The following is a 14,615-nucleotide window of genomic DNA, read 5'->3' on the forward strand; positions in this document are numbered from 1 at the left end:
CTAATGGCTCATTTCTGGGCCTGGATGGCCAACAAACCGTCCTCCTCAGTCTGAGGCAGGTGTCTGAAGAAGGAAGCTGCGAGACACAAGATGAGTTTGATGCTGTGCCGCTGGGAGCAGAAGAATTTCACCATGAAGCTGGTAGGCAAAGCTTTAACAGGAGGAGGCAGTCAGAGAGATAATCATGTTTCAGATATTTCCATGCCCTGTAGGCTTTTTTTCCCTCCACAGTATCCATACCACCGTCTCTGTCCTGACGCTGCAGCTTCAGGACGCTCAGGTTTTTCCTTTCACGCTGTGTTTGCATCTCACTGAAAACGCTTGTCTCATCAGCCCAAAGCCTCACGCCAGCTGTAGGGTTGAATCGCAGGCTTGTGGTGGATTAGTCGCTTTAATATCAGAGAAAGTGCTGAAGGCGTGGACTCAGGTTTTCCCCTCACCTGGAGCCAGCTTCACTTTGAAGTCTGCGTGAAGTTAAAACAGGCTTAGCTGGGATTGCAACCAAAGTTTGGCTGCACATTGTGTGTGTGTGTGTGTTCTGTGCTCTCCTCCTGCTTCTGGTTTTTACGCACAATGCCACAGAGATGGTGAATATTTAACAGCATCTGTGAGGCTGTGATAAAGTGGAGGGTGGGTCAGGTGCAGACGGGTCGTACGGGGCTGAAATGGGAAAACATGATGTTTCTAATCGCTGATGTTTGGGATAAAAGTCGGAAGCAGCAGATTTAATAAGCGTCTGTTTGAATAATAAGCGCCGTGTTGAGTTTGCACACAGCACGGGGACAGGACACACTCTTCCTCTCCTTCCCGCCGTCTTATCAGGATCTGCTGTGAGCCCACAGAGGAAGGGGAAGCAGAGGAGGTTATTACCAGAGTCTAGAGATGAGCCGATAAGAGAGTCTAGTTTAATTACACACCGCTAACCTCTGCGCGGCGTGACTGACAGCAGGCCGCCGGGCCACGGGGTCAGCGTGTGCGCCTGTGTGTGTATGACAAAGGGATCATGGGCACACACACTTGAACACGTGCACACACTTCCAGAAATTAAAGCGACCTGCCTTTTTATTGTGAAATGAAGTCGAGGTCTATAATCCGCTCTCCTCTCATACAGGTCTATTGATTATTGGATCGTCATGGTCAGAATGTCAACACACGACCCACACGCCGTAAATCACCACGTGTGATTTATTATTATAACCCTGCCTCTGAAATGCCAGAGTCTGAACGACAACTATTGTCACGTTGTGGTGCACACAGGAGCTGGATCTGTCATTTTAACACATCTACAGTTTTTCTCTCTCGTTTTTTTTCATGCAATCTAAGGAGATGACGTGCACAGCGCTCTTAGACCAGATTAAAATCGAGGAACATGCAGCAGAATTTCAATTACAAGAGACAAGTAAATGAAATCAAGACGAGTGTTCAGTTCTTTAATGAAGCATTATAACAGATAATGTGGTGATTAAGTCTCGTCAGGAAATCTTTGGCACAGAGAGCCTTCAGGGAGACGCTGTTATCACCATGTGTGTATGTGCCCTGATTAGCAACGACATAGATCCTTCTGTAGAGGTCAGGTACTGTTGCAGAAGCTCCTTGAAGCATGAAAAATATATTTGAAAAAAAAAAAAAAGTCTGTCACAGTGTATTGATGATTAAAAACATTGACACTAAATAAAAATCAAAAAATGCATCACTTCTTGCAATAAAGCTGTCAATTCTTTTGAGATTTTTGCAAAACATTGTTTTACATTTTTTGGTAATTTTTTTGAATTTTTCAAATTTAGAAAAAAAATCAATTTTATTGAATTTTTGCAGATTTTTGCAAATTATTTTGAAATCCAAATGTTTTGACAAATTTACAAAATTTATGTTTTTTGTTTTGTTTTGTTTAGTTTTTTTTTATTTTAGGATTTTTTTTCCATACAATTTTTATTTTCTTGGCAAATTGATGAAATTTTGAGAAATTTTTAATATTTGAAATTTTAGGGAATTTTTGCAAACATTTGCACACTGTTATTTGTTTTTCTTTTTGGGGGGGAAAAAGTGCAATTTTTTAAAATTTCACTTTAGCTCTAATTAAAGTAAAGGTTGCAGACCCTGTGATAGAGAAATAAATGAATGGAGAGACCAATAAAGCTGATGTATGTAAGTGCATCTAGTGACGTCCACTAACTCTTCCAGCTGGTGTCTTTAAATGAACAGATTTATCATGAGATAAAAATGTGAGAGTTTAAAAAACACATCAGAGGACACAAGACCAGATTAAAGTGGGGAATGGAGCAGAAGAATGGTTCAGAAAGCAGGATCAGAAATATTTGTGCCTAAAAATGTTGTTTTCAAGTGAAAATAGTCTGAATATGAAAAACAATCCTGATCCTGCCATAAAAACATCCTGACATATTTTCCCCATATCGCCCCCTAATGGAGAACATGTTCCTTGGTCAGAAGCAGGGTTTGTTGATGTTTACGCAGCATGTAACACTGCAGAAAACTGACCACTGATCATCTGGGATCAGAGACACCTGAGGGACAGGTGAGCTTTGGTTTCATCAGTCTGTGATGATGAAACAAGGAGGTTTGATCACACACTCAAACTCCGTTCCCACCAAGTGGTCCGGTATGGATCTGTACAGTTTGGTCTGGGTTGGATCAATAAAGCCTGATTTGACTAGTTTGCGCTGCCACAGCCAACTGTGCCCCTCTGGGTAGACAGCGTGATGGCATAGCAGTGCGATACAGTGTACCATGCTGATAAACCCATCAAGGAAGGAAAACGCAACCCATTTTTTCCCAACTGCAGTTTCACGCTGTTTCGTATGGAAGAGAATTAGAGCCACTGGAGGAAAAAAGTGCCAAATTTAAAAAAAATTATTACTACATTTTTATTTAATTTTTTTTAGAAAAAAAAAGTCAAAATTCTGAGATAAAAATCAGAATAATGACTTTTTTTCTCAGAATTTCTTTTTTTTTCTTTTTAAATTGAACATTTTTTCCTTTTTTTCAGTGGCCCTAATCCTCTTCCGTACTTTTGTGACGTCATTTTCTAAACAAAAAAAAGTTAAATTTGTCGATGGGGATTGAAAAATAGCAAGGTTATGAGTTGTTTTTTATTACAGCACAGGGAGTGATGATTCTTTTGACCAATCAGTGGGCTGCAGTGTTTTAGCTCCACCTGCTGAGATCGGGACCGGAGAGTACCAACAAGTGGGACGGTACTTTAGGGTCCTGTCTCAGTTTTAGTCAAAGGAAACGCCACAATATTTGTGCCATACCGAGATGAAATGAACTGAACTGCTCGGTGGAAACGAGGCTGTAGTGACAAGAAACCACCAAAAGAAATAGTCAACAATACAGTATTTATATGATACTTTCAAAAATCCTCATTAAGATATTGATTTGCTCTGATAGTCCCCTGTTTCTCTGCAATCTGCTTTCTCTGAGTAATTTTTCTGCAGGGAACTCAGTCCCAGCATTGCATGTGGCCTCCTTACTCAAATACTACCACTTACAATCCTAACCCTCTTTAATAACACTTGCTGGGATCTTGTGCCCTCATGAGCATCAGGCTGCATGTTTTGGGATTTGTCTTAATTTGATGTTACATGGCAGACGCCGCTGTGCCATCTCAGCTGTGCAGCGAGCAAAGCATCAATTTAAGAGATTTTAAGTCTGGCATTCATGAGTCAATATCACCACTCTCTGGTTTGATATCTGAGCATCAGGCCCTTTCCCATCCACCTAAAGTGATTTTCAGTTTACGCTGATAACCACACATGCATAGCCTCTGATGCCTCTGTTTCCCATCCTCTGAACTGCCGAGTCCTGGCCAAGCCGTTTAGTCTAGCATGTTCCTGGTGTGGCTTCCATGCCTCACAAAGCCACAGGTCTTTCATGTGCCAAAGGGGGAGAGCAGAGACATGCGGGCTCATTTAGAGTGGCCTGTTTCTGCTTTCTGCGGGAAAGAGCCACTTGAGAGGCTTGTGTGAGGACGACATTGAAACGACCGGGGGAGAAGTAGCTGCCAGGGGCCCCCACAGACCAGAAACCAACCAAAGATGGTGCATCCTGCTGTGGGTGGGAGCAGAGGGGAAGATACAGCTGCAGACGGATGGAGAACAGAGACTGATGTTTTGATTAATTCATGTTTGTGGTACGAGGAACATGCAAGTCATGCAAAATGAATGTTATCAAGCATGCTGTGATCAGATGGGTGTAGTTGCAGTTTTTCGTCTCTGAACTTCAAGTATCAGCTGGCGGACGAGGCTGCAGCTTTGTGTTGTCATATCATACAGAGCAGGGACTCTGATTTCTCACAGGCCATCTGTCAGAGATTCCCTTTCCTCAGTGTTGACTTTTTCAGGCTCAGCGGGATCCCTGCTCTCGTAGCTCAACATCGACCCTCCGTGTTTATTGTGATGGAGAAAGTTCCACACTTTGATAAATTAAAGACTTTCACCTGCCCCTCTCCACCTCTTCCCCTGCCGTCTGTTAGATCAGTGTGTGAGTGGAAGCATCGGTCCATTCGTCATTTTCCCAGCAGCCATCTGCCGACAGCTCGGGCTGGGTCAGAGGGGATGTGTCGCCACATGACAGCAGCCGAGCAGCAGAGAGCTGCTGATGCCGAATTGATGGGGATCCACGCGGTCAGGCAGTGAGGAGGGGGTGTAGGGGAGGAAATGTGTTTTTTTGGTGGACTCTGTGCTGGGGGGCGGATTAGAGCTGAAAAGAAAAATAGAAAAGGCGACTTAAGTTAAGGTCCGGGTGTCAAATAACCAGTCGAAAGGTTGACTTTTGATTTCTGAGAATGTGAAACAGCCAACCCACCAGCCATCAAGTATTCACACCACAGCCTCACAGCTTAAATTCCACCAGATCTGTGTTCGGTCCACCACAGCACCAGAGTTAATAGGTTTCAATTCAGTTTATGGTGGTGGTTAACATCCACTGACTCTTCTACATTGTGTTCAGCAACTTGTTAACAATTTGTTTTTTAAACGAACATACAGTGGGGAAAATAAGTATTGAACGCGTCAACTTTTTTCTCATTACAGTTTTTTACAAAGCTGCATTTCAAACGAAATTTCTACCAGACATTGGTATTAACTCAAATAATCCACACATGAAAAGAAATCACAACGTTCAGGTCCATAAACAATGATTATGTGGAATTAAGTACGATAACACAGGAAAAAAGTATTGAACACACCATGGAAAGACTGTATACTTTGGCAAGGAAATGCACCATACCACCTGAAATCTGTCAGTAATTATTACTTAAACTTCCAATTAGTGAAAACCAACATCAGCTGGGCTAGAGAAAATTGATGGTTCTATAAAAAAGGTTGTTTTTTCACCAAGCAGTTAAATACCACACACCTCATGATGGGTGAAGGCAAAGAGCTCTCTGAAGACATTCACAACCTGATTGTTGCTCAGCATCAGAATGGAACTGGTTACAGACTTATATCAAAGCACCTGAATATTCCAGTCAGCACCGTTGGGCCATTATTCACAAGTGGAAGAAGCACCACCTTACCGTCAACAGGCCATGCACAGGAGCTCCTTGAAGATTTCTCACCAGGGAGTCAGAAAGATAGTCAGAAGAGGACTCAACGAGCCAAGGACCACCCTGAAAGTGCTCCAGAAAGACTTGGAGGCAGCGGGTACAATTGTTACAGAGAAAACAATAGGCAATGCACTCCACCGCCATGGCCGCTATGGACGCTCAGCCTGCAAGACTCCATTCCTCAAGAAAAGGCATGTTGAAGCTGGTTTAAAGTTTGCTAAACAGCATCTTGACAAGCCTGTAGAATACTGGGAGAATGTTGTCTGGTCAGATGAGACCAAAACTGAACTTTTGGGCTGTCATACTACAGACCATGTTTGGAGGAGAAATGGCTCTGCACATCAGCCAAAAAACACTACACCAACAGTGAAGTTTGGAGGTGAAGCATCATGGCATGGGGTTGTTTCTCATCTCATGGTGTTGGCAAACTTCATATAACTGACGGAGCAATGAATGGAGCCATGTATGGGGAAATTCTTGATCTGAATCTGCTGCCATCCACCAGGATGATTAAGATGAGACGTGGCTGGACCTTCCAGCAGGACAATGATCCAAAGCACACGGCAAAGTTGACTCTCAAATGGTTTCAGAAAAAGAAAATCAATCTGTTAGAACGGCCTCGGCAATCACCTGACTTCAATCCAACTGAACATTTGTGGAAAGAAGTAAAGAAAAGGGTTCACCAGAGGGCACCAAAGAATATTCCAGATTTAAAGACAATCTGTGCAGAGGAATGGGCCAAAATCACACCTGAGCAGTGTGGGCCATTAGTTCAAACATACAAGAAGCTTCTGGAAGCTGTCATTGCAAACAAAGGCTTCTCCACTAAGTATTAGATGAGTCTCAGTTAGTGTGTTTAATACTTTTTTCCTGTGTTATCGTACTTAATTCACCATAATCATTATTTCTGGACCTGAACGTTGTGATTTCTTTTCATGTGTGGATTATTTGAGTTAATACCAATGTCTGGCAGAAATTTTGTTTGAATTGCATTTTTGGAAATAAATGTGATGAGAAAAAAGTTGATGCGTTCAACACTTATTTTCCCCACTGTAGCTGTCGAGACCGGTATGCTAATACCATGTAGCTATCTGCAAAGAGGTTAAAGGCCTGCCTCTTAACCTCATCCTAACCTGAGGGAGTTCAGCTCTAAAAAGTGGCCAAAGTCTTCAAACTTTTGTTTCAGAAAACTGTAGTTAGGTCATTGTCAGTCTATTGTTTTGGTAGGTTACAGATCCAGCAAGTGCAGAGCTGTCCACCAGAGCAGTTACACAAAATCTATGGCGTCAGGAAAGTGCCAATTTGAGTGCACATAGAAACCATAATCAGTGCACCTGGCACAGAGTAGTGTGGGTCATCAAGGCGGCTGGAGTCTGTGAAAGTTATGATCATGATGTCAGAGAAGAAGAGGCAAGTTGAGAAACAGACAGTGGCTACTTTTACAGTTGCAGCCAGCCACTCCACTGCACCACAGCACACAGCATGGGACAAAGAGTGATGTTAGCTTTCTGCTAACCAGGTATGTGTCAAATAACCTTAATTAGTTGGTGCTAGCATGCCAAGTCAGGCGCTTTCAAGTCTCTCCCATGTAGAAACACAATGCTATGGGTGGTTGCTGAGCTAGCAAGTGTGTTCACAATGTCACGGTCAGAGGTTGTGGGTGTGTGCTGCTGCTGGCACTGAGCCAAGGAGGAGGAGCCCAGTTTGTATGCTGTGTTTACTAACAAGTAATCAAAATTTCTGCAGCCCTACCTTTAAAGGATGCTGCTGTGGTTGATTCAACATCTCTTTTTTTCATGAGTCATCCATATTCAGGTGTTGACAGTTTTATATGTTCTCTTGAGAATTTTACACTTTTTCAAAAGTGAGATTTTGATGCTGTGAAGGTTTTTGAACCTCAGTTTGACATTTGCTCTAGAAAAAAAGTGTATTACTGTGTTTCAAACCTGAGTGAACTTTTCTTTTCTTGTGGACTAAAACTTCAGGAAGTCTTTGAAGACCTGACATCGTGCAGTTTAGAAATTTGGAGTTTGGATGAAACCTAACATTACTTTCATGGTTGAACTTGTTCTTTAAACTTCTCTTCAGAATATGTTTGAGGAAAAAAAAAAAAAAAAACCTGCAAAAAAAAAAAAAAAAAAAAACTGAATGTAAAAAAAAAAAAAAAGAAAAAATCCCAACTGAAAAAATGAACACCTCAAATGTTTAAATATATTTAAGAAGAAACACTGTAAATAAAGAATTTCTTTAAAAAAAATTAAAGAGCTGAGTTAAAAATATTTTTTGAATTGTAAAAATGTTGCTTACGTTTATTTTTTTTGTGTTGGTTAAGTATTTTTCTTTTTAAATTCAGGATTAACTTTCAATTTTTTAATGTTTTTTTTGTTTGCTTTTATAAAATTTACAAAACTGTGGTTGACTCAAAGCCTTTTATTAATGAGTCATTCATAGTTTGAAAAAAAAGATCTGAATGTTACCCCCTCAACATAAAGATTAAATGTGGAAAAAAAAAAATTGAATCTGAATTTTAAAAAAAATTCGCAACTGAAAAATTAAACACCTCAAATGTTATAATATATGTAAGAGGAAAAACTGAAAATAAATGTTTTCTTTAAAAAGATTAAAGAGTTGAGTCAAAAATATTTTTGGCTTGAAAGATAATTAATTTGGCTAATTATTTTATTTTATTTAGGTAAAGTGTTTTAATTTTTTTTCCAATTCAGGATTAAACTTTAAATTTTCTGGTTTCATTTTCTTTTTCCAAACTTACCAAACTGTGGTTAAATTAAAGCCTTTTTTAGCAAGTCATTCCTATTCAGGTGTTGTCTGGCTTCATTGAAGTTGCTGTAACATTTTTTCCTTGCTTGTCTTCTGTTCAAGTTTTATATGTTCTCTTGTGAATTAACACTTTTCAAAAGTCAGATTTTGATGCTGTGAAGGTTTTTGAACCTCAGTTTGACATTTGCTCTGAAAAAAAAAACATGTTATTATGTTTGAAACCTGAGTGAACTTTTTTTTCCTTGTGGACTGAAACTTCAGGAAGTCTTTGAAGATCTGACATCGTGCAGTTTAGAAATCATTCAATCACAGAGTTTGTAGTTTGGATGAAACTACTCTGCAGAATACGTTTAAAGGAAACATCCTTTGAATCAGTATCAGTGAGACTGAAGATTCCCCTCCTGAAAGAAAGGCTCAGTCTTCAGTGTTTCATGTTGCCTGTCTGTCTTTCTCCCACTAATAGAGCAGAGGAGTGAGTCAGGTCGTCTGACTCAGAGTAAATAACACCCAGAGAGAGCGGCAGACAGAGGTTAGCACAGTGTCAGAGTGTCTGAAGGGGAAAGAAAGATAAGAGAGGAGTACGACGAAGAGGGGTGAAGTGTTGGACACTCAGAGCTGGAGATGTGTGGGGGACAGGACAGTCGTCAAACAGAGCGGCTATATTTACCCGCTTCTCCTCAGGCGTCCTGACAGAGCGTGCTCGACTTCACAAGGACCTGGAGTTTGTTTTGCGTCTGTTTTGTTGCCTTTATTAAGGCAACATGGATGAGTACGGAGGCCTGAGGGTGCCAATCAGGAGCTACAGCCGCTTCTCCTGTGCAAACTTCAAACTGGTAAGAAACCAGAGACAGAGAGATGAAGTGAAGGTTTAAAGTTCTGTTAAAAGCATTTTTGCTCTGGCTAACCACCTGTTGCTGTGTCTCATGATTCAAACCTGACAGCAGGTTTAAAGTTTATGGAAAGAAACACAGAGATCTTGTCAAAGATGATGAAATGTTTGTTTTTTTCCACCAACGTGAACTGAGGGGGCTTTGGAGTTATGAGAGAAAGACGCCTAAGAGGAAGGGTCAGCTGGAAATAGAAACGTCAGGGGTGAACCAGATCCTCAGGAGCTGCCAGGAATTATTTTAGACGCCCCCTGACGGAGACAGGTAGTGGTTTTACTCGTGAACGCCAGCTTCCACCTCATGGAGCCTTTAATATCCTAACATGGTCAGCTGAGGAGGCCTTCCTCCTGACGTGCAGCAGCACACTTCCTTTGAAAAGGTGGAAGAAAGCAGCGTAAACAGAGCGTGTCTTCTGTGGACTCAGCACCAGCTTCACTTCCATTACCTGAATTAAAGCGAGAGCAGTTAAAGCCTCATGAGAGCTTGTCGTGAGAGATAACGCTTTATAGCAGCTCAGGTCCTGCTGTGCTCTCTTTATAGTTCCTGCTCCTGTCGGTAGATTACTTCATAATGGCGTTTTGAGTGCGGCGGTTTCAAAGTTGCCTACTGAACCCTGAAAGTAATAAGGCTAATAGTCCTGGAGTTATCAGCGTAATTGTTTCTGGAAAGAACTCCAGCTTCTACGTGTGTGTTTTTATGGTTGGACCCGAGGTGTTGTGTGAAAGTGAAGTCTTGTGAAAATGTAGAAAATGTTGCTGCCAGTTTGTGATTTCATGCTAAGGGTCCAAAAGATGAAAGTTGAGGAAACTTGATGGATGTTAAGTCGTAAGTGCGAGGAGTAGCCGTGAGTTTAGGAGGTTACTTCTTCTTTATTTGCACAGTTTATTTGTCTGCTATTTTTTTGGTTATTATAATTTTCTATATATTATATATTTATTTTTATTTTTATATTGCTATATTATTATTATTATTATTATTATTATTATTATTATTATTATTATTATTATTATTATTATTATTATTATTATTATTATTATTTATCATTTATTTATTTATTTATTTATTTATTTATTTATTTTTAATATTCTTTTATTTTAAATTTAAATAAGCTAACTAAAATAAAACCAACACTTTAAGAGATTTCCAGAAGTACAAAAAAAAAAAAAACCCTATTGTTTGCAGTGGGATTAAACCTTTTTTAATCCCAAAGTTGTAAAAACTCACTGCAAGCAAGTGAAAGAGTAGATCATGTTTATGTCTTATGACTTGAGTTTAACTGGTAAAAGTTTTGAACATGTAGAGATGCAACATCATACACCAAGAACAAATTATAAATAGACATTTCGTGTTTTATAGTAAAAATGTAAACAAAAATATGCTAAAACAAATTTTTGATCTTGATCTACATTTCTGTGTTGAAGACTAGAGAGTGACACAGGAGTGGATTTCTACTTCCACTACATCCCATTCCCATTTTTTCCCCTTCTTTCAGTTTTTAGGCAATACATTTAACTTGATTAGATTTTCTCCTCCTTCTTTTTAGATTACTTTGTGTAACGCAGCTTTATTTCAAAAGGTATGGCAACAAATGAATTCTGGTGGAAGACAGCAGCTAGGAGCACTGTTGGGTTCTGGGAAGTGTAGTTCTTTTCACTTGCGTTACAGTGTGGGCTCATTGGAAATAAACTACAAAACAGCGGCGCATGTTACATATAGGGATGTTTGATACCACTTTGTATGCAGCCATTAAGTCCAAATAAAACACAAACAACTCTCTCTGAGTTGAGAATTTTTTGATGAATATTAAAAAATATATATTAAAAGTGCGCAACAACACTAACATCTGTCAGAGTTTAAGTATTTTTTAAAGTAAACTGAAGTGCAAAATAAAACTCTCTGGTTCATTCATGTTGTCTAAACAGGACCTGACTTACACTTGCCGTGGTGTTAAACAGCAGCAAACAGCAGCAACTAGTGGCAAGGAGGACTTGCTGGATGTAAGATTTTCTTTCCGAGAGTAACTGCTTGTCAGTAACCTGAGATTTGTAAACATTAGTTTGATTTTGCAGAAATAAATACAAGTATTAAAAAAGGAGTTGACTAAGAGTTCCCTTGTTTTCACACTTGAGGATAAAAGTTGCTGAAAGGCAGAAAGAAACAGAGGATGACATTTACCCAAAGAAAACAGGACCTTCACTTTCACTGTAAGAAACAAAAGCGTCTTAATCTGCCTTTGAACTTTTACTCCATCACAGTGATGTAATTCTGTCTGTCAGCATCACTGCAGTGTTTAATTAGCAACCAGGCCATTACTTAACAAATCAGTGTCAGTGCAAACAAACAGAGAGATGAAAGAGTGAGGTAATGTGACCACACAAACACACGCACATGGCCACAAGAAGAGCTGAAGCACATCTGCTTCCTGCTCTGTAATCAGCCTCTGTCATGATGTGTCGTGACTCTGGCGAACGCCCACCTCCGCACCTGCAGCTGAGACGTCCGCTCCGAGCACAAAACTCACTTTTGGCTCTGGTTTGGTCCAAATGAAGGGCACCGTCTCAGCGAGGAGTCCTGGCTGCCCTTGCCCAGGCTGACCCAGCGCTGTGGGGGTGTCCTGTCTGCGTCATGCCTTTCTGTAGGCTTCACACAGCAGCGCGGTGACTCAGCAAGCAGAGGCAGCAGGGATGTTGGACGGGAGGCAGATCCGTGTTTTTGTCAGGGAGAAGGGACACAGCTGTTTGAAAGAGCGACTCATCACGGCCTGTCACGGGCTTTGAAGAAACTTTCTGTGCTTTTGAAGGCTGTAATTTAAATTCATTGTGTGAGCATGAAAAGTGGTCCAGGCTTTCATCTGCTGCTTGTTAGAGATGAGAAGTTGTTAGATGCTGGAGGCCAAAGGTCTGCAACCTGCAGCTCTTTGACTCCTTTGCAGTGGCTCCTTGTAGCTTTAAAAAAACGTTATTGAAATAAAATATTTTTATGTTTCTTAAATTATGTGTTAACATTAAGTTGAACTAAATCTTCATCCCATCTGTCAATAAATCCTGCCACCGCTCTACTTCACCTCCTACAACATCAACAGCCCACCAACTTCCAATGCACCTGTGGCTAACCTCAAGTTTTACAGCCCTGGGAAGATAACTACATCTACAAAAAGACTAATCTGGAAGAAAATACTGATTTTAATTCTGTGTGGATGGATTCATTTAACTGACAACGTGCTGGCTTAATAAACATTTTTGATATGTGACATTAGCAAACGCAAAATGATGGGCTGGGCAATATTTTCAATTTATGTTGTGAAATTCAAGCATTATTTCAAGAGTTAATTTAAAAAAAAAAAAAAATTTTTTTTTTTTTTTGCAAATTTTTAAATTTCCAAAAAGTTTACTTTTTTTCATATTTTTTGTTTTCAAAATTTTTTGTGAAATGTTTGCAAATTTGTAATAAAAAAATTGTTGAAATTTGAAATCTATGATAATTTATTATTTATTTTTTTTATTTTATACTTTTTGAATTTTTTGCAATTTTTTAAATTCTTACAATTTTGTGAAATTTTTGCATGTTTTTGAAAAATTTAATAGTTAATATATTTTTTAATTATTTCAACTTTTCTTTAGTTTTTTATTATTTTATGATAAAAATTTTAAAATCTTGAAATTTAAATTGTGTAATCTCTGAGAATTTATTACATAACTTGTTTCATTTAAAAGAAATAAAATTCATACTTTTTTTAAATTCTTGGAAATTTTTGAAATTCTCACAATTTTGTGAAATTTTTGCAATTGTGGGAAAACATTTTTTTTTTTTTATCTTTTTTTTTTTTAATTTTGCAAATTTATGAAATTCCTTTTGTTTAACCTCTGAAACAACAATTTCAATTTTGATATTTGCAAATTCATAAAAAACAAAGAACCAAGACATCACATGCACATTTTTTTTTAATTAAAGAATCTTCCTGTTAAGATAATTACTCACTAGATTTTGACTTTTATGGAGTTTTTACACTTTTTTTGTCTTTATTGTAAAAATTAAGTAGATTTTGTGGTTCCTGAATGACTTAATTCCAGGTGAACTTAGCCTAACTAGCTATTTTGAAAGTGCAGACTCCTGGTGTAGGCTAAAAAAGCATACTAAAGAGTCAAAAACAGGAAAAGGTAATAACGTCGACCACTTATCCAATCAGTGACATTAATCTCTGATGTGACCTCAGTGTCACGTCACCAGTCGATAACAACCTCGTATAGTTTTGATTAAATTCTCTCTCAGTATGCAGAGGGGTTTCTTTTTATGTAGGACCAGGCTGTGGTCTCATTTCACAGACTCAATATGGAGTCAATACTCCTCCTCACTTAACATGCAGCTTATTAAACAGCCTCTCAGATAGATCAGCCTGCTTCCCATCAGCCCCCACCTCTCTGTTTCTCTTCATGAGATCTTTGAAGCTGTCTTCAGATCAGAGAAGCTGCAGCACGGACGTGGTCAAACACACGTCATCCAGATTAATGCGTCTGTGAAGTTTCTGTAAGTTTCATTATTGATGCAGTCGTTCAACTGCAGGCAGGATAGCTACATCTGATTATTGTCGGTGGTACGTCATTCATCATGGTCACATTTCCAAAGAAAAGTTTACATAGAAGTTGCAGAAAAGCTTGTTGTTTCTGATTGGTGGAGCAGCCACAGTGTTTTTTATTTCCTCCTCACTCTGTTCACAATAAAATGACCCCCAGCTGTGATGGACTTGGTTTGGTAACCCCTAAACATGGTCTTCTTTGAGCCTGATAGAGTGAATATGTCTCTGTCAGCTCCCGGTGTTCCAGATTAAAGAGTGACCCTGTAAACTGGAGACCTTCAGCTGAACATCAGTGGATATCCAGTTTACAGCAGCTGTTCAAACACAGAAGAAGTCCTGGGGAATGCATCCTGGTTTGGATTGATAATTTCAGAAACCTCTTCAACCAGCGACACCTTTGCCACTAACACTTGTCCCCTTCCAAGTGTCAACAAATCTATTTGCATTCTTTATTCTCTATTTTATCAAATCCCCATCAGCTGTTACCAATACAGCAGCTACTCTTCCTGGGGTCCGCATACAAAAAAATACAACACAGAACATACACAAAAACATCACACAAAATAAAAGTAGCTTTTAAAATCAAAATACAAGGATCATAAAAAACAATAAACAAATCCAAATATACATAATTTAATATAAAAAGTATCAGCATTTACAGCAGTGTTCATTAATCAGTGTCAAAATGTTTAAGCACCATGGAAACCAGCACAGGCTGAATATCCCTTATGCTAACAGGCTAACTGCAGTGCTGCAAATAAAGATGGTGGCCTGTCTTCACCTCCTGCAAGAGTCAAAACAGTTTCAGCTA

The 14,615-nt window shown here is 39.2% G+C and overlaps 1 protein-coding gene across 9 annotated transcripts in view; it reads left to right on the plus strand.

The window, feature by feature from the left end:
* nav2a (neuron navigator 2a) overlaps positions 1–14,615 on the plus strand; it is a 178,210-nt gene that overhangs the window by 26,716 nt on the left and 136,879 nt on the right. The window contains exon 1 of one of the 9 annotated variants that reach the window (XM_074665701.1): positions 12–141. The exons of the other annotated variants lie outside the window; for them this stretch is intronic. Within the exon in view, the coding sequence (XP_074521802.1) occupies positions 91–141 (51 nt within the window). The 5' untranslated portion in view covers positions 12–90. Of the gene's footprint in view, positions 1–11; positions 142–14,615 lie in introns of those variants that run through there. 9 annotated transcript variants of the gene reach the window in all.

This window comes from Halichoeres trimaculatus, unplaced genomic scaffold (genome assembly GCF_033239565.1).
Source record: "Halichoeres trimaculatus isolate MK-OKI-2021-1 unplaced genomic scaffold, fHalTri1.1 fHalTri1_scaffold_3, whole genome shotgun sequence".
Taxonomy (NCBI): domain Eukaryota; kingdom Metazoa; phylum Chordata; class Actinopteri; order Labriformes; family Labridae; genus Halichoeres; species Halichoeres trimaculatus.